The sequence below is a fragment of the Ursus maritimus genome, unplaced genomic scaffold (genome assembly GCF_017311325.1).
Source record: "Ursus maritimus isolate PB19 unplaced genomic scaffold, ASM1731132v1 scaffold_13, whole genome shotgun sequence".
In the NCBI taxonomy this organism is placed as follows: domain Eukaryota; kingdom Metazoa; phylum Chordata; class Mammalia; order Carnivora; family Ursidae; genus Ursus; species Ursus maritimus.
Window position 1 is genome coordinate 18,654,854 of NW_024423675.1, and position 26,217 is coordinate 18,681,070.

General features: G+C 38.2%; 1 protein-coding gene and 1 pseudogene across 3 annotated transcripts in view; both read right to left on the reverse strand.

The window, feature by feature from the left end:
- PDSS2 (decaprenyl diphosphate synthase subunit 2) overlaps nucleotides 1–25,724 on the reverse strand; it is a 232,183-nt gene extending 206,459 nt beyond the window's left edge. For 2 of the 3 annotated variants that reach the window (XM_008704982.2, XM_008704983.2), the window contains exon 1: nucleotides 25,155–25,724. In XM_008704982.2, coding sequence (XP_008703204.1) covers nucleotides 25,155–25,450 — 296 coding nt within the window. In that variant the 5' untranslated portion in view covers nucleotides 25,451–25,724. The remainder of the gene's footprint in view (nucleotides 1–25,154) is intronic. The other variant, XM_008704981.2, reaches the window with a different exon arrangement.
- Nucleotides 2,835–3,047, reverse strand: LOC121102256 (annotated as a pseudogene).
- Nucleotides 25,725–26,217: the final 493 nt, after the last annotated feature.

Here is a 26,217-nt window from a genome sequence, read left to right on the forward strand (position 1 = left end):
ATAAGGTAGTTATTAAAAATTAAGTTCATTTAACATTAAAAGCAATTCTCTATATACTGCTATAGAAACAAAAATACACACATGGACAAACTCATTTTTATAGTCCTGCAGACTATACACCAAAAAAGTAATACTAGCTATTTCTAGATGGTAAGATTATGGGTACTTTTAAAATAAATTTCTATGTGGTCTAACAGTGACTTTTTTTTTTTTAATTACTACCTTTTTTTTTTAAGATTTTATTTATTTATTTGACAAAGATAGAGACAGCCAGCGAGAGAGGGAACACAAGCAGGGGGAGTGGGAGAGGAAGAAGCAGGCTCATAGCAGAGGAGCCTGATGTGGGGCTTGATCCCATAAAGCAGGGATCACGCCCTGAGCCGAAGGCAGACGCTTAACCGCTGTGCCACCCAGGCGCCCCTAACAGTGACATGTTTTATATAAAAATGAGATTAAATTTTTAAAATCAAGTAACACATACTAAAGAATAAAGAAGGCTCTTTTTCAACTAGAGATTTTGTATACAATAATGCTAAAAACCTACTTAATGGTTTTAGTCTCCCAGAAAAAAATAAAACTATCCTCTCTGATACAGAAACATTTGCTTTTTCTTTATGATTCCTCCAGGTTCCTGAAAAGACGTCATTCATTTCTAGCCTAAAAACAAATAAAACTTGACCAGCTGTGCTTTTAAAAAAATCCATGCAACCCAAGGGCTATATATGCCCATTCGCCATAAATTTGATAACCTCTACATCTCTATTACATCTAGCTGTAAACAGCAATGAGTACAGATTTAGATATTTTTAAGTAGATAATTTATTAAAATGTACTCACAAGTGCACTCTACAATGAATATATAGTAAAGGAAGGAAGGACAGGAAAAAGGGAAAAGAAAATAGAAGGAAAAGAATGATATCTTCCTTAACTTGATCTTGAGAAAAATATAATCACTTTAGTCCTGAGGATAAGAAAGAAGGCATAGAGAAAAACCGTTTCTTCTTTATATTGGTAACTTGTAAGAAGATTAGAATCTGAGAAAGCTTATTTGATGCTTTGGAGTTACCAGAGCTTTCTGTGCAGCTGAAAGTCAAAGTTTCTCAAGTGGAGACACATGGCTCTTTTGTGTGTGTTCTTTCCCTCAGTGAAACTGCTTGAAATGTCCAACTTTAAAATATAAACACTGCTGCTTTCAAAGTGAATATCCTGGATGGCATCACTTTCTCTATGCCTTCCAGTGTTTTAAAAATGTTTTGTTTTTGTTTTATAGACCTGAATTAAGGAAACTTACAATATGCTGAAATCAACAAGAGGTTTTCTCAGGTTCATTAAAGTTCTGCCACATGGTTAACTGCGGATTTTGACCCCAAATTAATATGATACTAATTCTACTCTTTCCAAATTCCACATATGATATTCCAGTGAAAGGGAAGGGCAAAATTATCTTCTTCCTATTTTCTATCAGTCCAAAATCTACCCATTCTTCAAGCAGCTGCTCAAAATTCTTCCACAGAACCCTCCGGGTTAGTCAGCCCACAGTGGTCTATCCCTGACTTGAACTCCTGTAGCACTTACCTAAATCTTCCATTTGGCAATTACTAACAATTATGATGAAATTATTTTTATCTTACATTATCACTTGAGCTTCACAGATTTATATCTAGGTTCCTCAAGAATACTCTATGTCCTTGGAGTATAGAAACCCTTTTTATCTCAACAAATCCGTCATTGTGTTTTAATACACAGTTGATGGTCAATAAATATTGGTTGACTAACTGTAACACAGCTATACCTTTCAATTCCCCTCCTTAATTGACACTAATGTGTGTGTGGTTTTTTTCAATGCTTAGCTACTATTCCTGCTCCCTACTTTCTGTCTTACGGACAGAACTAGAAAGCAGAGGATAACGATAGGGGCTTTGAAGGGCATTGTTTTCTCCTTGTCTCCCTGCAGCAAAACTTGTTTAAACACGTGAAAAGAGAATAAAACTAAATTTATACCTATGCCACATTTCTTTCAAAGTGAAACAACCATCATTTAACAGGAAATAAGCCACCTTTCTTGGAGCCTACTCTAAGGGAAAAGCTGAGAGAGTAACGCCTGTGCACTAATTGACCGCTTTCCTATAAAAGCCTATGATGAATTCCAACAGCCTCAGTCCGCCATACTCCCAAACTCTCCACTCACGACTTATGGGAGCCTTTATGAATTCAAAGATATTTTTGCCAATCATGTGAATTCTATCTATCCAAAAACATCTTTCAGTGCCAGAAAGGCTTTATGATTAGGGGTCCATTCTTTTAAGAATATTTATACTGCCTAAATAACTCCAGATGTTTTGCTTTGGTTTTTGGTTAAGGGGTGGGGGCAGGAGGGCAGAAATCAAAATGAGGACCCTCCCAATTAGAATGTTTGCCATTCCATCCTAAATGAGCCCTTTCTTTTATTTGTGCCCGGATGTCCCAGCATTTAAACTTATGACACTCGTGTGTAATGCCAAAATATAAGGATTTAGATAGGTTTGTTACTAAAAAAAAAAAAAAAATGGTTTGTGGATAGCTTACACCTAAATTATTTTTACAAATCACAATCATATGAAACAGGAATTACTTCCTGCATTTGTAATGAATTTGCCAACAGGATGAAGCACTATCTGTAGACAGCTGTTTTTGATAGAGGAGCAAATTATAGAATAACAAATTATACATTTTTTGCAGAAGTTGTACACCTGCTGATTAGAATTTCAAATTCTAAATCTATAGTATCTGAAAACTAATATATATACATATATATGTATATATGTATATATACAGTTCAGATCAGTGTGCCAGTTTCATTTATGCTCCTTCACTGCCAAACCTGGGGGCAGGGACTGCTTCAGTTTCTCTGCCTTCTCTTTGTCTCTGATGACCAAGGTATAAAGGTATCTGCTGCACTGAACTTTAAACTTCACATTATCCTTATTTTTCTTGATGTTGACAGGTTTGGCATCTGTTCACATGGCCATGAGTATAAAGTCCTTGATTTCTTCAATTTTGTGAGGCATGGCCTCGAGGGGTGCAGGAGAGCACATGGCTGGCACAGCAAGCGGCAAAAAGCGAGGATGGAAAAGAGCGAGACTTCTGTTTTCAGGCAGTTCTGAAAGCTAATGTATTTTCATACTATATATTACATATAGTCAAAATTTTCTAAACATTCTGGTCACTCAGTAGTGCACTGAACAGCCTCATAAGGAATTTTATACTACTCTTCTTGGTCAGCCTTCAAGAAGGTGTATGCCAGTCCTGTGAAGATTTCAAAATAAAAAGACTCAACAACATTTCTGCAATCCACCCCTAACAAATGTTGCAGCTAGGAAAGCTTGCCCCACCTAATTTTAATCAATCCTGCTGCAATTTAAGTGCATTTTTTTTCTTTCTCTGTCTTTGGGAGGATTTGATCACGATCTCCAACCATGACGTTCTACATTATGAAGAAAAACACGTAAAATAAATATCATGATCTAATTAAAGTAATGACTCAAACGAAGGTGAGGAAAAAGGCAAAGTCCTCTGGCTGGGAAAGGTTTTACTCCATTCAATTAAATTCTGAATACTGCTTGAAGGCATTCTATGTGTCAAGTATATGCTGGGCAATAGGAATATAAAGACAAAGTCATTTCTTTCAAAAAGATCATAGTCTTAGAAATATTTATATCAAAATCAGAGGTCCAAAATAAAGGATCCAAATAGGCCAATTAATCCATGAAGTGGTCAGGTGTAACTGATGTATCTCAAATGGTGAACTGAAGAACATATGTACAATCTTTTTTCTCCCAGCTTTACTGAGGAATAATTGACAAATAGACTTATATATAAAGTGTATAACATATGCCCAGTCTAAAGGAAGCAGCCACCACTTGACAACAGCTGATCAAGACCATGGAGAATGAAAGCTCGATGGTGTCACATCTTCTGATTCTTCAAAGAGACAGCTGGAGGAATGAGCAATTTAAACTGGAGAAATTAGGGGCGCCTGGGTGGCACAGCGGTTAAGCGTCTGCCTTCGGCTCAGGGCGTGATCCCGGCGTTCTGGGATTGAGCCCCACATCAGGCTCCTCTGCTATGAGCCTGCTTCTTCCTCTCCCACTCCCCCTGCTTGTGTTCCCTCTCTCACTGGCTGACTCTATCTCTGTCGAATAAATAAATAAAAACCTTAAAAAAATAAATAAATAAATAAACTGGAGAAATCATGGAAAACTTATCAAAAGGGCTAATACTTGAGTAGAGTCCTGAGTTAAGCAATGCTTACCAGGTATGAACGTAGATGGTTTACTTCCTGTGGCTACAGCTTAGGGTGGAAATGGGAGAGAGTGGCAGAAGTGACTAGAAAGGAAGGAAGGAATGTTTTGCCACACACAGGCCAAACTGTATCCTACAGAAAATGGGAAGCTCCTCAAGAATCTATGACTCCGTATCACAGAAGGTTAGAATTTATCTATCTGCAGGTAACTTACCAAACTGCCATTCAGTGAGATTTCAAGATCTGACATGCATATAAAGAGCCAGGCACCTTGCTTATAATCCATAAAACTAGACTGGGCATCACCATATCTAAACATTTGTCTTAGGCCCCTAACTACTGGGACATGTAAGTGCCCCCATGGTTCCTGTAGCAGCGATGACTGCTTAAATAACAGCCAATTTACCCGTGGACAGGGGTATGCTGGAGAGTCTGGGAGATATACCACCCTCAGATGTTTCCCCCTTAATCCTGGAAAGGGTAAAAAAGTGACAGTACCTTATTCATTGTTAAAATGACTTATAGATTACAAAACCTCTTGACAGATATTATTCTCACCCATCTAAGAGACCACTGGCTCCCTATTTTCTACTTTGTCTGGGTTTGTAACCCATCCACAGCAGCCAACTGTATTCATATTTTGAACTCCTTTATACTAAACCAACTTAAAAGTCTAAAATCTAATTCAGGGCTGCATGTTAATCAGCAACCACTACTTTCTTCATATTCCTAACCCATCAGTCGATCCTATTTTACTTACAATTCATTAATGAAAATATAATAAACTAATGCAATATTAATCTATATTTTGCTTCAGAAAGGATGTTTATTTTTTTTAAAGATTTTATTTATTTATTTGAGATAGAAAGAGAGAGAGAGCACAAGCAGGGGGAGGAGCAGAGTGGGAGGGAGAAACAGACTCCTCACTGAGCAGGGAGCCCGATGCGGGGCTTGATCCCAGGACCCTGGGATCATGAGAAAGGATGTTTATTTTTGCCAAGGATATTTCCTATTCTCCAGTTAGGGAGGGAAAAATAAAACTACGTCGTCACCTAAGTCTTTCATTCAAGACTCACAACAAGATAGGTATTATTATTCCCATTTTTGCTGATGAGAAAACAGAAGGTCTGAGTAGTTAACATGCCCAAACAGCAGCTAATAAATGACAAAAGCCAGGGCTGAATCCACTTCAGTCATCTTCCAAAACTATGTTTTTTTCCACTATACCACACAGCTTCCACAGCTACTCTTTCTCATGATAACAGTCCTAGGACTCCACTTCTACCTTGTATTTGTACAGTGCAGCATATCTTTCAAACTCCACCCCAGTTGTTTCCTAAGTTGACCAGGTACATGCAAGAATACTTTTAAACTTAGATTAAAATTCTACAGTCAGGGGACACCTGGGTGGCACAGTCAGTTAAGCATCCAACTGAAGTTAAGGTCATGATCTTGGCTAAGGGTCCTGGGATCAAAACCCATGTCAGGCTCTGTGCTCAGCACGGAGTCTGCTTGAGATTGTCTCTCCCTCTACCCCTCACACTCATGCTCTCTCTCTCTCAAATAAATAAATAAATCTTTAAAAAAATAAAATAAAATAGCTTTATAAAAAAATTCCTAAGGCCAGGACTATCGATTTCTTAGATGTTCATTTCTGGAGCTCCTTTCTATGTTCTCACAAAATTGTATCATGCACACTCTATTGTCACTCTTGTGTTTAATCATGGGTACTACAGAACAAAAAGTATGTGAGAAAATACATAATACTTAAAAACAATTAGTACTACATAAAAATGCTTTTAATAAAAGCTTTGTATATACTATTAGACCTGTGAAAATAAATGGCATTCCTTTTAAATATACAGCAACGTAAAAGAAATCTCAAGTCAGAAATGGTGAAGCAGATGTGTGAAGCCATTTCTATTTTGAGTATAAAATAAATTTCATTTACTTGTAGATATTTAATAATTTACGATACAGAAAGCACCTGTAACAAAGCCCCTGTAATTATTAAATGTTATAAAGAATATGTTCATGCAAATTATCAATGTTCGAAAAATTCAAAACACTACTGTTAAGTTTTTAGAGTATGGTCTAATACTTACGAGACCTATCTCTAGCCTCACACCTCTGGAAATAAAACCAATTCAGTTTGCTTTAAAAAAGAAAAAAAAGTCTTTGGAGCAAATGAAATAAACTTCCAAGGAGATTCCAAAAGAATGGTAATTTTTGAAACTATTTTTAAATATTTGTTAAAATGAAGTTCCAGTATACAAAAATAGAAAAAAATGAAAGGCTTTGAGTAAGCTTTGGTGAGTCATAGGAAGAAAAGCAAATGCAGCTGCACTCCATAAACTGAAGATTTGTATCTAGAACTTCAAATAAGCATTAAATCAGAAACAACTATCTGAATGGTTAACATCTAGTGCCCATTTTAAAAACCTACTCCAAGGCAGCTATTTTTAGAAAAACATTCATTGAACTCTTCAAGCCACAAGCACAGACGAATATTTTTTGGTAACTAAAGGGCCTCTAAGGTGTTACACACACACACACAGGGAAATTCTGACTCCTGCAGAAGGATAAAGAAGGGATAATTATAGAATACAACAGTATTGATGAAAAGAAGTTGGCAACACAGTGGTAATGAGCAATATGAGAAGAGAGAGAAATGGGTATCTGAAACCTAATTCATTAGGATTACACCATGGGCTTCCCTTTTTCCAAAGAACCTACCAGCCACTTACCCAGGTAATCATGAGCTGGTGAGAAGGAAATACCCAATGCCCTCGAGGATGATTACCTACTAGCTCTGAGCTAACATTAATTCTTAGGAATTAAGAATATCACTGGTTCACAGGTCAGACTGACGATTTATGAGTCATGAGAAAGGTGGAGTTCTAACTCAGCCTCTTCTCACAGTAGTCATTGTGAGACCCAGACACATCCTACTCTTCAGATATTCCCACAAATTGACAAAATCGCACAATGGCTCCTGGCTCAGGAAGAAGGAATATTATAGTAAAAAGTACGAAGTAGAAGCTGAATGAATTCCATTTCCTTATCAAAATCACTGCATTTCTAGGGGAAATTTCTAAAACTTCTAAAGGAAAGGTGAGATGCTGATATGAGACAAAGGGGTAACCAGGTTCTGGGTGGGGCACCCCTTGCTTGAACAGCAGGTGCACAAACCGCCCTCCTCCCCCACAACTTTACTGTACAGACAAGTCAAAAGATGCTTCCACCTACAATAATGTTGTGTTGAACCTGTAAAAAAGCACCAATTAATACACCCCAGCCCCCCAACATTTTTGGAGCAAGGCCATGGCCCTTTCAGCAAGCAAATGAAGTAACTATTTCCTTTTGAGAAAAAAAGCTCACTAGTAGACTGGTGAAAACTGAATAGAACAACATTATATGACCATGCAATCTGGTAGCTCATCATTAACTGTTACTGGATGCATTTAATTCTAAATTCCAGCAGGCCATCTCCAAGAAAAACAGGTGCAGGCCCAAATGGGATCTGAAGGCACAATTATGTTGACTATCAGATCATTTACACTCCCTAAGGGTGTACTGTACCCTGCTACATGCCACCTACCCCTCAAGCTGCACCTATGGCTTCATGAAGGGTACTCTGTGACCACTAAGCTCAGGATTAAGGGGGGGCGTCCTGCCCAGAACCTATTCTTCCTTCGTCTCATAACATTTCACTCTCCTTCAAGGAAATTCCTTTCCCTTATTCTATGAGGTTTGAGTTGATCTGAAATACAGTAGTTACCCCTAACTGACCAAAGGAGAGGCCAATGACACAGGCAGGGCTGCTCACAGTACACCATTTGCCAGTAAAGGAACTGATCTACCACAGTTATAAGATGAAAGAAAGGCCATTGAATCCTCCTTCGCAGGAATTTGATCTTTGAGGAACCATGAGGATAAAAGGCAGCCAGAGCCAAAACTTCCTGGCAACAGTGCTCAACTGCAGAGAAATTGTCCCTAAATCCGTGCTTCTGATAACCCTTAGAGCTTCCCCAGTTTCCATTCTTCCTAAGGCCTGATTTTTAACTCCCCCTTCAAAACTGTGATCTACCTAGTATCCTTCCAATAAATTTCTTGTATTTGCTTAAGTAATCCAAAATCAATTTCTTTCTTTGCAACCGAACAACACTGACATTATTCTATACCCCCTTCCTAAAAGATCATAAATCCCTATGGCTTCAAATCGTACCTTCCAACTCCAGTTCATGCCTACTTCCATTAGGAGCACTGGACCCATTCTAACTGCATTTTGGACATCTCCACATGCCACAAACACTTCAAGTTCAATAAATCTACAAAATTTCCCCCTCTACTCTGTACCAAACATGCTTCTCATCCTGTATACCCTCTATCAATTAACGGTACCTCAACATACTCAATTATTCAGCTTACTTCAACTCTGTTCTCTTACTCTCAAAATTACCAAGTCCTGTCAACTCCACTTTGCAAATGTACCTCATCCTTTTTTTATAACTCATCTCCACCACCACTGCCCAAGTTCATACCCTACCCTCATCATTCCTTTATCACCAAGAATATCTTCTCAATTTTCAATATGTAACTCAAGTCATTTCACTGAGCATTCTTGATTCATTAGCCCCTGCCTAGTGGACCCCTCTATTCTTTGTGTCTTCATTTTGCTTGAAAACACTTTTAGTCCAACATGTGTAATATTTTATTACTCTTACTGTTTTATGCATCTATTTCCCTTATTGGAATATAAATTGTGTTGAGGGGTAGGGGAGATGCAGTCCAGGGCCTTGTGTTCTTTGAATCCCCTGGTAATAAGCACAGTACCTGGCCACTAGGGGACACACTTGACCAGCTGCTGAAAGAAGAAATGAATGGAAGAATGAAACTGGACCTCTGTCTTACACCATTCACAAAAATTAACTTGAAGCAGATTAAAGACTTATTTGTAAGACCTGAAACTGTAAAACTCCAAAAGAGAATAGGTAAAAATCTCCTTGACATTGGTCTTAGCAATGATTTGTGGAATATGACACTAAAAACAAAGGCAACAAAACAAAAAATAAACAAGTAAGACTACATCAAACTGAAAGCTTCTGTACAGCAAAGGAAACAACCAATGCAATGAAAAGGTGCCTACGGAATGGGAGAAAATATCTGCAAACCATATATCTCAATAGCAAAATAATAATAGCAATAATAATCCAATGAAAATATGGGCAAAAGACCTGAAAAGACATTTTCTCAAAGAAAACAGAGAGGGCGATCAAGTACATGAAAAGGTGCTCAACACTAATCATTAGGGAAATGTAAATCAAAACTACAATGAGATATCACTCCACACCTGTTAGAATGACTTTTAGTGAAAGACAAGAGATAACAAGTATTGGTGAGGATGAGGAGAAAAGGAAACTCTTGTGCACTTCTGGTGGGTATGTAAATTGGTGGGTATGTAAATAATTATGGAATTATGGAGGGTCCTGAAAAAATTAAAAATAGAACTATCACACAATCCAGCAATCCCACTTCTAGGTATCTATCTGAAGGAAATGGAAACACTGTCCTGAAGTGATATCTATACTCCCATGTTCAGCATTATTCATGAAAGCCAAGATATGGGAACAACTTAAATGTTCATCGACTGATAAATGGTAACGAATATGTGATACATAAATACACACACACAGTGAAATATTATTCAATCATGAGAAAGAAGGAAATCCTGCCATTTGCAAAAACATGGATAAACCCAGAGGACATTATGCTAAATAAAATAAGCCAGACAAAGACAAATACTGTATGATCTCACTTAAATGTGGAATCTGAAAAAAAGGGGGGGGAAGGGACAAACTCAACCCATATAAAAAGACAGCAGAATGATGATTACCAGGTACTGGGGGGTAGGAAAAATGGGAAGATGCTGGTCAAAGGGTATAAGCTTATAAGAAAATAAGTACCGAGGATCTAATGTACAGCATGGTAACTAAGTTAATAACACTTTACTGTATACTTGAAATCTACTATGAGAGTAGATCTTAAGCATTCTCACCACACACATCGGGCACACACAAAGGTAACTGTGTGAGGTAATCATTCTACAATGTACACATATATCAAATAATCATGTTGTACACTTTCAATATATATAATTTACTTGACCATTCACCCTGATAAAGCTGGGCAGGGGGAGAAATGAATAGATTATAGCAATCTTCTGCCAGGTCTTCCTGCCTCCAGTTTTTCTTTTTCTGCAACCCACAACCTTCACAGCTGCTAAAGTCAGCTTTCAAAAGACACATCTATTCAGGTCTCTCTACTACTTAACCTTAGTGGTTTCCACTGACCTCAAAATAAAATTACATCTTAACACTACATAAAGAAGCACCTCAAAATCTAGCTACAACTTTTCCTTTCTTTTATTTTTTTAAAAACTTTAATTCATTGCACTTTATTCACAGTAGCCAAAAGCTAGAAACAATCAAAATGTTCATTTAAGGTGAACAGATAAACAAATTGCTTATATTCCATGCAAAGGAACACCCTTTAGCAATAAACATGACACATTCAATAACACTCACTGACAAAACGTATCCATTTTAAGTGTACAGTAAAATGTTTTGCCAGATGTATACATCTGTGTAACCACCACCACAATAAAGATATGATACATTTCTAGTAGCCTAAAATTTCCTTTTTTCACCTTTATGGCCCCAAGCAAACAACAAAGTGGATGCTGTCTGTCACCATAATTTTACTTATTCTAGATTTTTCATGTAAATAAAATCATACGGTATGCACTCCTTTGTATCTGCCTTCGTTCACTCTGCATAGTGTTCTTGAGATCCATCCATGTTATTGAGTGAATCATTAATCAATTCCTTTTTCTTTCTGAAGGATATTCCATTCACCTTAGATAGACATTTGGATTGTTTCCAGTTTATGGCTACAGCAAATAAAACTGCTCTGAATAATGGTGTTAAAATCTCTGACTGCATATTCGTTTCCATTCACTATCATTTTAAAACCCAGGAGTGGGATTGCTGGATTATAAGGTACAAGGATATGCTTAACTTTAAAAAAAAAAAAACACACACACAGCGACCAAATAGTTCTTCAAAGTGATTGTACTATTTTACGGTCCCATTAGCAGTATAGTACAGTTCCAGCTGCTCCACATTCTCACGAACATTTACGGTCAGACTTCCTAAAGTTAGCCATTCTTGGTTGTATGTAGTGACATCTCATTCTGGTTTTACTTTGCATTTCCAGGTGACAAATGATGTTAAGCATGTTTTCACATACTAATTGGCTAGGTAAGTTCTTGGCAAGTTCTCTGGTAAAATGTCCAAATCTTCTCCAATTTTTAAATTGATTGTCTTCTTGAGTGGTAAGACTTCTTTATATGTTCTAGCCCTTTGTCAGACGTGTATATTTTCTCCCACTCTGTGGCTTGCCGTTTTCTGTTCTTTCCTTTTTTTTATTTATTTAAGAGAGAGAGAGAGGGAGACAGTGCACACATCCAAGAGGAGGGGCAGAGGGAGAGAGTCTTCAAGCAGACTCCCTGCTGAGTGTGGAGCCCAAGGAGGGGCTTGATTTCCACAACCCTTGGGATCATGACCTGAGCTGAAACCAAGATTGGATGCTCAACCAACTGACTAAGCCACCTAGGCGCCCCATTGCCATTTTCTTAACAGCATTTTTAAAAGTGCAGTTTTAAAATGTAATGAACTCTAATTTTTCTTTTTTTCTTTTACACTTCATGCTTTCTAAAAATTCTCTGCTTAGTTCAAAGTCACAATTTTTTTCCTGTGCTTTCTTTCAGAATGTTCATATCTTAGTTTTCATGTTTAGGTATAGGATCCATTTCAGGGTGACTGTTCTTTATGGCATGAGATCTCCCCCCAGCGCCATTTGTTGAAAATACTATCCTTTGCCCACTGAACTGCCTTGCTACCTTTGTCAAAAATGGATTACCATATAGAGTTGTGGGTCCATTTCAGAACTATATTCAGTCATAATGATGTATATGCCTGTCTGTATACCAATCCCTCATAGTCTTGCTTATTGTAGCTATCTAGGAAGTTTTGAAATCATGTAATGCTAGCATTACAGGGTTATTTTTCAAAATGTTTTAGCTATTGTGGATCTTAGCAATCACAAATTGTAGGATAATTTTGACCAAAAAATCACCTGTAGAAATTTTGATTGGGATTATGTTAAATCTATGGATGAATTTGGGAAGAACTGACATTTTAAAAATATTAACTCTTCCAATCCATGAACAGGGTATATTTAGGTCACTATTGATTTCCTCATTAGTGTTTTATAGCTCTCAATGTACAGACTTTGTTTATATTTTGTTAAATTTATCCCTCAGCATTTGTTTTTGATACTATTGCAAACATTCTGCAAATCCATTTTCCAACTGTTCATTGCTGATATAAGGAAACACAATTGGTTTGTATATTTTGACATTATATGTCTTATGCTTGCTATACTCACTTATCAGTTCTAGTAGCTTTTTTGTAAATTCTCAGGGATTTCCTAGCATGTGATGTTATTTAGTAATTACGACTTGCTTTTCTTTTCTAATCCAAAATACCGTTAAATTCTTTTTCTTGACTGGCTAGAACTTCTGGTAAAATTTTAAACAGAAGAGGTAAGGAGAATATCCTTCTCTTGAGTCCTGTCCTAGAAAACATTCAGTCTTTCACTATTAAGAATATTAGCTATAATTTTTCATGGAGCCTCTGTATCAGATTGAAAAGGGTACCTGTTGCTATGTCTTCAGTTCACTTACCTTTCTTCTTCAGGGTCTAATCTGCTGTTGAGCCAACCCAGATAATTTTTTTCCTTTTACATACCGAACTTTCAGTCACAGATATTACTCTTGACATATATTATTTCTATCACTTTTATCATTATCCATGTTTTCTTTTAAAAACTTGAGCAGAGAACCCTCCTACACTATTGGTGGGAATGCAAGCTGGTGCAGCCACTCTGGAAAATAGTATGGAGGTTCCTCAAAAAATTGGAAATAAAGTACCCTATGACCAAGCAATTGCATTACTGGGTATTTACCCCAAAGATACAAATGTAGTGATTCAAAGGGGCACCTGCACCCCAATGTTTATAGCAGCAATGTCCACAATAGCCAAACTATGGAAAGAGCCCAGGTGTCCACTGACTAATGAATGGATAAAGAAGATGTGGTTATATATATATACAACAAAATATTATGCAGCCATAAAAAAAAAGAAAGCTTGCCATTTGTAACAACGTGGGTGGAACTAGAGGGTATATGCTAAGCAAAATAAGTCAATCAGAGAAAGACAATTATCATATGATCTCACTGATATGTGGAATTTAAGAAACAAAACAGAGGATCATAGGGGAAGAGAGGAAAAAAATAAAACAAGACGAAACCAGAGAGGGAGACAAACCATAAGAGACTCTTAACCACAGGAAACAAACTGAGGGTTGCTGGAGGGGAGAGGGGTGGAAGGATGGGGTAACTGAGTGATGGACATTAAGGAGGGCATGTGATGTAATGAGCATTATATAAGACTGATGAATCACAGACCTGTATCTCTGAAACCAATAATACATTATATGTTAATTGAATTTAAATTAAAAAATGATTTTAAAGTTAAAATAAATAAAAATAAAAACTTGAGTATATTTATAATAAGTCTTGTCTGCTGATTCCATCGTCTGTGTCTTACAGATCTGTTTCTATTGACTAATTTTTCTCCTGGTATGTGTCATATTTTCCTGCTTCTTGAAATGGCCTGTAATGTTTAATTGGATGTTAGATATTGTTATATTGTGTTGTTGAGTGTCCGGATTTTATAGTCTTCCTTTTAAGAGTTTTGGCGTGCTTTGCCTGGCAGTTCAATTACTTTGGGTCAGCTTGATCTTTTTGAGACTTGCTGCTTCACTTTGGCAGGGAGGTTCTAGAGCAGGCTGCACTCTAAAGTTGGTTTATCCCTATGACTAAGGCATAATTTTCTGGGGTCTCCACTGAGTGCCTGGCTGTTCAACAAAGTCTTTCCATAATGTCCAGTTGGAACTCAAATGCCTCCCAGTTTCGTGAAAACTCTGAGAATTGTACAGCTTATAGCTCCCCAGCCTCAGAGATTTTCATCCTAGGCATGTGCTGCTTATACTTCAACAATTGACTCAACTGGGCACCTCAGATTTCTGGAGCCTTTCTTTGTATACTCCCTCCTCTTCTGTATTCTGCCCCACAAATTCCAGCTGCCTCCGCTCCCCCAAAATCTGATCTGCCTCAAACTCACTGATACTCACCATCCTCTGCTCGAGTTCCCCCTCTATGTGTTGCTATTGGAAACACATATTGGATATTGATATTGGAAAATACCTACCAGTACAAAGCCAGAGTGATAGTTCTCACCTCATCTGTTTTCCCTTTCATAGGAATCACAATCCTGTACTGCCTCGTACTCCAAGAACACAATTGTTTCATATTTTTTGTCCTGTTTCCTATTTGTTTACAGTGGAAGGTAAAGTTTAGCATTGGTTACTCTGTCTTGGCAGAAGCAGACATGTATGTTCAACCTATCCTTTTTGTCTCATCCCACCCCGTGTTCAGCCTACATCAAACTACCACTTCCCTACCCCTGGCTAAGCAACTTCTTCTGTTTTAATTTATTTTCCTGCCTTGGTCATTTCCTTTTCATTCAACGTGACCCAACTCTTAGGTCATCTCATCTTTCAAAGTCTTCAATTTTCTGTAGAGATATTTTTTAAACCTCTCTGTCTCTACAGCATATTGTTCACAATACTATAGCATTTATCCCATGGTACTCTCACTATTTGCACATCTCCCCACTAAAATGAATTTCCAATAATAATGAAAATTGCTAACATTTGGATACTTTCTATGTGCCAGATACTGTTCAAAGCACTTTACCTATATTTACCCATTTAATCTTCATAAAACCCTAAGATATGGGTACTATTATTATCCTCATTTTAGAAATGAGGACACTAAAACACAAAGAGGTTAAGGAAGTAGCCTGAGATCACATAGCTTGGTAGTGGCAGAGACAGGATATAAATCTAAACAGTCTGATTCTAGAGCTAATGCTCACTATACCATCTCTGATGAATTTCTGAAGGGAAGCAACTGTGTCTTATTCTTGTTTGTACATTCCATGCCAAGAGCACCTCAAATATTTGTGGAATGAATTAAAATTTTTAATTTTCTCCTAGTCATCCAAAAAAAAAAAAAAAAGTCCTTCATAAGTAATGCAGGTTTTCAGTCAGTAATTACAGAACTGAATCTAAAAAGGGTCTTTTATAAACATGGAAGAGACTAAAGTTAAATTTCTAATAATAAATTCAAAGATCTCTGAAGAATTTTAACATGCAGAAAAGACTAATAAGGTTTTATAGGTAGCCAAGTAACTGTAGTGAACTCAGTCAGGAATAAAAAGTCTCTGCCAAGGAATCAACACCCCCTTAGAGAGAGATGAAATGTCATAATTTGTCTCCACTAAATGCATACTAAATTAATCCTATCTATCTAAATGTGCAATAGAGATCAAGGCAAAAGTAAAGAGTATTTAAACAAAAATGTAATCCTAAAAGCCAATTATGTCAACAGTAATCAATGAAAACAAATAAGGCCATATTGGTCAATGAAATCAACTACGTATAAACAACAAAAATTTAATTCTATATGAGAAAAGTATGTCATTACCTTAGAAACAATAAAGGGTCCTCTATATGATTATTAAGAGCATTTAAGTTCTTGACAGTAGGTATATATAAAAGTACTTTAAACAAAATAATACGGGTATCCCCTGCCTTTCAAAAGTTCACGTTAAAGCCACTTTGCTTTACAAAAGGCATACATTAGTACATTTTCACTAACCAAAAGAAATACAAAGACGATTTTCACTTTTATGAAAAAACGCAAAAAGCAAAAATAGCGTTCAATGTTTGTTTTGCAGTGAGCCGTTACAGAAGCAGTGTGCACCCCAAGCAGTGAGAGTGGCACCGCCAAGCTCCTTCCTTGGGAACTACACTCAGCATCTCAGCATCAAGCTGCCGTAGCTTTGAACCATGTCTGTGAGCATCTGTGCTTTATCTCAATTTATTTTGTGAATCCGTTAGCAAGATGTGTCCTAAGGTATCAAAAAAAGCCGAAGGGAGATTATTTTTTGGGTCTGGAAACACTCAAAAAAATTTCCATATAAATTAATGGTAATTGCTTCTTTTGCTTGATGCCATTTTGGCTTATGGAAGGTTTCATAGGAATGCTCTACTTTCAGATAGTAGGGGAGATCTGTAATGATTTATACAGAAATTTAAATGATTAAAAATAAAAATATATATATATTGCACAAGTGGATAATCACATTTAATCAGCAAGATAATAATGAACCATAGGGTACAAGTTGTGAGGAAGTGAAGGTTGATGCACTGTTGCTACTTTCAACCTCCACATTACCAATCTACATCACGTATTGGGGCTTCTATTCCATACTACAGCCCACTGTCCAGCTTGGACAGGTCCACAATCCCTCATCCAAAGTTGATTTCAACCAATTCAAAATTTTTCTGATTTTAGCAAAGTGCATTTTACCCAGCACTCCAGCAGGATCTGGGGCAGCACCCTGTAATCAAACACATGAATATTTCTGCAGCAAAATGCATGAATATTCACATTAAGTGGAATAAAGAAAGACTATAAATAATCTCACATCAGTTCAGGTCAGATTTATGAGCCTGGAAAAACATTCTGTTTTCTGAGTCTTTAGGATTTTAAAATAGTAGGAAAAGGACTATAGATTTGTGTTACCACATTGCATCCAATCTGCTCATTCCCTGCTTGAGAAATGACAATGGCTCCCTTACCTGCCATATTCAATCACAACGCTAATTTCTGTACTAGTCTAGAAATGGCAACACCTTTGGAAATCATTTATTCAAACTCCTTACTTCATTGCTGAGGAAACGAAAGCCCAGAAAACATGGAATAACTTGCCTAGGGTCATACTGTTACCTACTGACAGAGATGAAACTAGAACATACAGGTGTCCCGTCTCCCAGGCCTACTGCTTGTTTGCTGGTTCATTCACTCACTCATTCTCTCTCTCAATTCAAAGTGATACTTTTCAGCTTTTTAAAATAATGAAATAATTACAGACTTGCAGAAAGTTACAAAAATAGTATAGAGTCCTATGGATCCTTCAGCTGGCCTTCCTCAGTATTCAGCTATAATACAGTATGAAAACCAAAAATTAACATTGGTACATTAGTGTTAACAAAACTACAGACCTAGGGAGTCTGAGTGGCTCAGTTAAGTGTATAGCTTTTGGTTTTGGCTCAGGTCATGATCTCATGGATCGTGAGAGCAAGCCCCACATAGGGCTCTGCACTCAGCATGGAGTCTGCTTGGATTCTCTCCCTCTGCCCCATCCCCCTGCTCTCTCTCAAAAAAAATACATAAATCTTTTAAAAAAGAAAAAACTACAGCCTTATCTATTTTCAGCATTTTCCTTAACCTATATTCATTTGTATGTGTATGTGTAGGTGTACATAGTTCTAAGCACCTTTATCCCATGTATAAATTCATGTAACCGCTATTAAAATCAAGATATTGAAATGTTCCATCACCACAACATACCTCTTTGTATTTACACCCTCCCTGCTCCCCACACTGTCCCTGACTCTAGCAAGTATTAACCTGTTCTCCATCTCTACAGTTTTGTCATTTTGAGGATGTTGTATAAATGGAATCATACAGTATCGTAGGGGGTCAAGGGCAGGATATCCCAAGACTGGCTACTTTGGCATGAACATTATTTTGAGTTTAAAGCAATCTACACCCAGCAGATCAAGGAAAAACTCTTTACCTCCCCCTCAACTGCATGCTCATACCAGGAAGAGAGCTATTAACAGAGATTCCTTTTTACCTAAGAAACTTACCTGAATAATAGGGCAAAATTTGTTTTCCAAACATCTCCTTTCACCTTCCTGCTCATGGTCTTTCTCCCCTTTGTAATACCCAGGCCCCTACCCCTCTCCTCAGCTCATATAACCAACTCCTTGCTTCGTTTCTTTGGAATTTCATGTCTATGTGGATTCCCCATACACACGCTATTAAATTTGATTTTCTCCCGTTAATCTGCCTGTCATTTTGATTCTTAGTCCAGCTAGAAGGACCTTAAAGGGCAGAGGAAATTCTTCCTTTCAACAATAAATAAACTTCTGAGATTGACTTTTTCTTTGTGGTAAAACACACATAAAATTTACCATCTTAACCATTTTTAAGTGTACAGTTCAGTATATTCACAATGTTGTGCAACCAAACTCCAGAACTTTTTCATCTTAAAAAACTGAAACTCTATATCCTTTATATGACAACTTCCCATTTCCCCCTCCTTCCAGCCCCTGCAATCACCATTTTACTTTCTCTGAATATGACCATTCTAGATACCTCGTATCAATGGAATCACACAGTATCTGTCTTCTTGTGACTGGCTCATTTGACTTAATATAATGTCCTCAAGGTTCACCATGTTACAACATGTGCCAGAATTTCCTTTTTAAGGCTGAATAATATTCCATTATATGTACACAATATTTTGTTTATCCATTCACCTACTGATGGACATCTGGGTTGCTTCGACCTCTAGGCTATTGCAAATAATGCTGCCATGAACATGGGTGAACAGATATTTCTTTGAGACCCTGCTTTCAATTTTTTTGGCTATATACCCAGAAGTGAAATTGTTGGATCACATGGGAATTCTTTCTTTAATTTTTTCTGAGGAACCACCATACTGTATTCTGTAGTGCCTTTTTACATTCCCCCCAGTAGTGTGGATTGACTTATTCTATTTACCATAATTCTTTCCAGATTCATTCAAACTGTTGTATGAATAAATAGGTCAGTTATTTTCATTGTTGAGCAGGGTTTCATTGCATGGCTGCAACACCATTTGTTCAACAATTCACCATTGAATGATATTTGGGTTATTTCCAGTTTTGGGCTATTACATATAAAGTTGCCATAAACATTTGTGTATAGGTTTTGACATAAGTTTTGACTTCTCTGGAATAAATTCTCTGGAGTGTGATTGTTGGGTTGTATGGGAAGTGTATGTTTAATTTTATAAGAAACTGCCAAGCTGTTTCTCAGTGTGGCTGTACCATTTTTATATTTCCATCAGCAATGTTAAAAGAAATCTAGTTTCATTTCTCTGCATCTTTACAAGGACATGAGATTGTCAGTACTTTATATTTTAGCTCATCTAATAGGTAAGTAGCAGTTATCTCATCATGGTTTTCATTTACATTTTTCTAATGGCTAATGTTACATATGCTTACCTGCCACCTTTTCACATACTTACCTGTCATCTTTACAGGCTCTTTTTGCTCATTTTCTAATTGTATTGTTTACTTTTTTACCACTGAGTTTAGAGAGTTCTTTGCATATTCTGGATACAAGTCCTTCAGATATTTGATTTACAAATATTTTCTCCTAATCTCTGGCTAATCTTTTCATTCTATTAAGAGGGTCTTTTACAGAGCAAAGACTCCAATTTTGATGAAGTCGAATTGCTGATTTTTTTTCTCTCATGAAACGGGGTTTTGGTGTTATGTCTAGTAACTGTCTCCCTAGCCCCAGATCCTGGAGATGTTTTCTTCTAAAAGTTATATAGTTTTACATTTCACATTCAAATTCATTTTACATGGATCTCACAGGTATCCATTTCCCTTTTTTTTTTTTTTTTTTTTTTTAAGGTTTAGGTCAGGGTTCATTTTTTTCGCCAGTGATATCCAATCATTCCAGCACCTTGTTGGAAAGACTATTCTCCCTCCATTGAATTGCTTTTGCACCTTTGTCAAAAATCAATTGGGCATATTTGTGTGGATCTATTTCTGGGTTCTCTATTCTGTTTCTTCGATCTGTCTATTCCTCTGCCAATACCACACTGTCTTGATCAATGAAATTATATCTAAGACTTAACATTAGGTACAATGATTCCTCCTACTTTCTTTTTTTTTTTTTCTAACATTGTTTTAGCTATTCTAGTTCCTTTCTTGCTGCTCATTTTACTTTACTGCACTTGCTTTTCAGGTCCTCCCTATACCCAGTGGAAGTATGACAGCCTAAGGAAGAAAGGAGAAAAAGAATCACAAAGGAAACAATATGTAATACACTACTACCACCCTAAAATATTACCCATGTAATTTTTTTTTAAAGATTTAATTTATTTGAGAGAGAGAGAGAGAAAGAAAGAGAGAGACAGAAAGCTCAGAGAGAGAGTAAGAAGGAGAAGCAAACTCCCCGCTGAGCCCAACATGGGGCTCAATCCCAGGGCCCTGAGATCATGACCTAAGCTGAATGCATCCACTTAACCAGCTGAGACACCCAGGCACCCCTACCCATGTAATTTCTCTCCACCCATCCTAAGGACATCCCAATTTCTTCATGAAAGATTCTCTACTATTCCAGGCCACTTCAGTATCTCTGAATGAAATAGCTAATATATTCCCACTACTCATTTACCACAAGTCATTTACTTCCTCTGGTAGACAGTTGTAAACATACTCGAGTCCAACACAATGTCTGTTTATCAGGGAACATGGTCCATGTTTTAGACGTCTTTATATTCCTCCATAAGCTTCAGAGCATTGAGCTAATTGAGGATTTTTAAAATCTAATTGGAGTTTACAATATAAAAACCCTAGGAAATCTAGAAGAACAAGGGTAAAAAATTAGCTAATTGCTACACTGTTCCTAGTAATAAGATCATTATTTCACCAAATCTCAAGATTTTCAACTTTTTTTTAAAGATTTATTTATTTATTTATTTATTGGGGAGGAGGGGCAGAGGGAGAGGAGAGAGAATCTGAAGCAGACTCTGCGCCGAGCACAGAGCTCACACGGGGCTCAATCTCATGACCCTGAGATCATGACCTGAGCTGAAATCAAGAGTCTGGTGCTTAACCAACTATGCCACCCAGGCGCCCCAAGATTTTAAATTTAATCTCACTTCTGAATCTATTAGAGTACACTTCTAGGCTCTTTTTCCTTTTCTTGATGAGAAGGTAAAGGAAGAGAAGGTAGTGAATAATAAATTATGGTGATTTCCTTTTTTTCTCCTGCTGTTTGCCAAAAATGACACCCTTCACTTAAATTTTAGGGTATTAGACATGATTCATCTTTAACATACCGTGTAGATTTAAACAAAAAGTAAAATGACCCAAGGGGTTAGAATATTAAGTAAATAATAGAAACCCAAAATATAAAAGAAACTGTAAAGGAATTTACCAAGTCCAGTTTCCTGTGTCTAACTAAATCAACTACAAGGGGTCGTTCTGTCCTTGGCTAACATACAGAATCTTCCTCTTAATTATCAATGCTTTGCTGATAAGATTTCAACAAAGCAAGGTGTACATCATTCAAAAAAAATAATTGCTTAATCCATGTTTTTAGCTATAATTTACAATAATCACAGTCTGCCTACTCTTTGGATCAAATGCCTGCTCCACTGCTAAAACAGATAAATATAGGACTTCCTCCCCAAAAGTTTTGTTTTTTTTTTTAAGATTTTATTTATTTATTTGACAGAGAGAGACAGCCAGCGAGAGAGGGAACACAAGCAGGGGGAGTGGGAGAGGAAGAAGCAGGCTTCCAGCAGAGGAGCCTGATGTGGGACTCGATCCCAGAACACCGGGATCATGCCCTGAGCCGAAGGCAGACGCTTAACGACTGCGCTACCCAAGCGCCCCTCCTCCCCAAAAGTTTTTTGTTCACTGACTGCCTGTGAGTTCAGACTGCTTAAATAAATAATCTGTGATACACTATCAAAGTATCATAAAACTACATGCACATTAGCTCTTTCCTTTCTCACAAAATAAAACAATTCATATATGTTACCATATATGGTAACACCTTTGCTGCAACTTAATTATTTTGTTCCTCTCCAATTCTCTCACTGTAGTATGGTATTGGGCAGGCAGGGCAGGCTACAACCAGGAAATTGTTAGAGCCATTAGTCTTATTAAGCTTTCATCTAGTGTGTCTCTGGTGGCTTCAGAAGGGATCCTCTCCAACAACCCATCTGATGCTCTGGCAACTAAGTAGATGGATTACAATTCTCACAATATACACATTAATAGGGCCTTTTCCAGCTCTGCCCTTTTCACGTCAACATTTTATTACAAAGACAATAATACGCATGATGCGGTGTACTACTTACTACAAACCCTACCACTACTAACACTACCATTCCCACCACACACAGTGAAACCCACTATTTGATTAGCAAATTTAAGAAACTTCAGGGTTCTAGTGCTACGAGAACATGAAGTAATCTGAACTCAGACATTGCTCATGAGAGTGTCCGCTGGTACAATCACTCTGGAAAACAATTTGCTATTATTTACTAAAACTGAACACGTGCATACACTCCTCCTCCATCTATTCTCTCAAGACAAGTACACCTGGAGACACGTGAAGCACATTCACCGCAGCATTTTTCATAACACAAAATGCAAACCACCCAAATGCTGATTGAAAGAAGGCTGTGGCATATTCGCACAATAGGATTTCATACACCATGAGTGAAAACATACATCATGAGTAAAAAACTCATGAAGTATAATTAAACACGACATGGATGAATCTTAGGAACAATTATGGATAAAAAGTAAGCATAGCAGACTACAAGCAATAAACTACCATATTTATAAATTTCAAAAGTGAGCAAAATTTAACATGTTATTATTTAGAGAAACACCAATATAACTTTTAAAAAGGAAAAATAAGCACAAAATCCAGTACACTGGAGTTCAGGGACATGGACTGGGGAGTACAGATAATTTCAAAAGGATTGTAGTTACAGTTTTTAAATTGGATGGTAAGCTCATTAGTTTCATTACTAAACTTTAAAACATGTAAGTACGTGTGTGTGTGTTTTGAGTGTATATCATCTAAAATCTACAGAGAATTAACATTCCACAGAGAATTACATCTACAGAGAATTAACATACACAGGACAGGTTTAGCCCACTCATGCCAACAAGTAAAATCACTTTATTATTGCTATTTGGTCACCTCTGTAGTAACAAAGAAATGACAGGCGTCTCAAAAAATTATAGCAAGAGGGTGAGCAAGGAAAGTGGGGGTGGCTATAAAAGGGCAATGTAAGGGATCCTTGTAGTGACTTGACTATATCAATTTCAATGATCTACTTGTGATATTGTACTACAGTTGTGCAAGATGTTACCACTGGGAGAAGCTGGATAAAGGATACATTGGATCTCTGTATTATTTCTTCCAACAGCATGTGAATCTACAATTATCTCAAAGTATAAGTTTAATTAAAAAAAGGAAAATGGGGGGGCGCCTGGGTGGCATAGCGGTTAAGCGTCTGCCTTTGGCTCAGGGCGTGATCCCGGCGTTATGGGATCGAGCCCCATATCAGGCTCTTCTGCTGTGAGCCTGCTTCTTCCTCTCCCACTCCCCCCTGCTTGTGTTCCCTCTCTTGCTGGCTGCCTCTATCTCTGTCAAATGAATAAATAAAATCTTTAAAAAAAAAAAAAAAGGAAAATGGGGGAAAAAAGATAATTTTTGTCCAGGGTTTCTCCACCTTGGTACTATTGACATTGGGAGGCCCATAATTCTTCATTGTAGGGCTGTGCTGGGCATTACAGGGTGTTCCCTGGCCTCTACCTACTAAATGCCAATAGCATGCCCCAGGTATGACATCTCCATATACTACCAAGTGTTCCCCTAGGGAGCAAAACTGCCCCATCTGAGAACTACAGCTCTACCCACAAAAGCAAGAGCTGTGGAAATGTTCCCAGTTGAAGAAGATGAAAGAGACACGACAACTAACTGTAATATGTGATCCTAGGCTAGATCCTGTACTAGAAAGGGAAGAATACTATAAAGGACATTTCTGGGTCAATTAAAAAAACTGGGATATCAATGGTATAAAGTATTATATCAATATTTAATGTGTTTAAATTGATTACTATAAAGAATATTTCTATTCTTAGGAAATACACGATTAAGTATTTAGGCATAAAGGACCTCGATGTATGCAATCTACTCTCAAATGAGTCATTAAAAATGTGTGTATTTTAGATATACATGTAAATAGTATGTATATATGTTCAGAATAGGGAATCTGATTAAAAGATATGCAGGTGTGTTCTTTGTACTATTTTTATTCTTGCAAATTTTCAACATGCTTGAAATTATTTACAAATAAAAAAGGGTTTTGTTCGTTTGTTTTTACTGGAAGCATAAATTGTGGTCTTAAAATCCTAATGGTAAGTTTCACAGTTCAGAATAAGTGATAAAAGTCCCAAGAGGATAGTGACTACTGACTGGATAGATTCCTACTTTAAGCCTGGGATATTCGTTGGAAAGAACCGTCTACCTTCAACATATCTCCTCCTTTCCATTTTTTCTGCTGGCAACCACTTGAACAGTGCGGAACCGAAAATCAATTTATCCCATTTTAAAAAGACCGTTTCTAGAAAGTGACTCAGACCCACATCCCTACTCGATTTCTCTACAACTCACTGAGGCATCTTTGCCCTTAATAATTAAGAAGCAAAAACACGAAGAGTACAAGTGTTTCTCAAAAGAAAACCACTTATCCGCTCAGCTGAGCAAATGGAGGAAGAAAGTTAAGGTGAGTGGACTAGAGAAGAGACAACATCAAATATTCAGGAGAGCTAAGGAAAGGAAGGAGTAAAAAGAAATAAGCAGGGGGCCAGTCTGAGCAAGGCAGGGAGTGTCGGCCAGGAAAAAGGACTCGAGTGGGTGCGAGTGTGTCAAGAGGAGAGGAGTATAGCTCACCTGGCCGTGGTAAGCAGAGGGTGCTGTGTCCCCACCAGTTTCCGCACCTGCAGAGCGATGTTGCTGAGCTCGTCGCTCAGCAGACAGCGGAGGCTCATGAAGGATGTGGGATAGCCCACGATCTTCTCCGCCTCTGACACCACTTGGTTCCAGTGGGCCGGGGACCTGGAGGACTGACCACGCCAGGAGCCCACCGAGGAGATGGTATCGAGGGACGGGGACCACCACAAGCGACGCGGGGAACCCGACACCCCGAGATAACGGGGCAAGCGCAATAGCAGCTGCCGAAGGCTCATAGTTTGAGTCTGGGAGTGTCAGGGACTTGGGGGTGTCCGGAGGTGGCGCGGGGAACAAACCAGGGGCAGAGGAGGAACTAGAAGAAAGCGGCAACTCCTGACCCTCAGAGAAGGGTGAGTTCCTGGAACTGTGACCAGAAATGCACTTTAACTGCAGCTTTCAGAGCTTCGGGATACACAAACAACTGCCCGAGCTCAGTACTGCCCCCGGCCATCTGGGTAGAAACCACGGCCGCCTCCTAAATGGGGGACGCCATATTGGCGGGATGGAATACGGTCTGTCGTAAAGACAGAGGCGGGCAGTTAAGGAGTAAAGAATGTTCCCTACTTTACGGCGCAGTCGTGAACGCCCTTGAAGGGGCGGGGCTTTGGAGATATGCCCCGGAAGGTGAGGGGTAGGGCGAAAGCTTAAGCTCCTCCCACACCCCGTGAGGACGCAGGGCTGGGAAGACCTGGGTTTCCCGGGTTTGGGGTGGGGCGTGGGGGCTGCTGAGTGGTGCTCTCGCGCCCGGACCTTGGGCCCAGTCTGATTCATCAGGGCCAGCGCAACGCCCAGCACGGAGTGGCGCACACAAATATTTGTGTTATGAATGAGGGTCTGTGTCTACCAAGTCTCTTTTCGCGGCTCCCAGCCCGCCCGGAAGGAAGGGCTCTGGGCGGAGGTGCGGGTTACTTTGGGAAGTCTCTCACAGCTGTCCCTCATCCCCTGGCAGGGCTAGTGGACGGGCGTGAGCGCGGCCCTTAGGGCAGGTGGCTTTAGGGAGCTA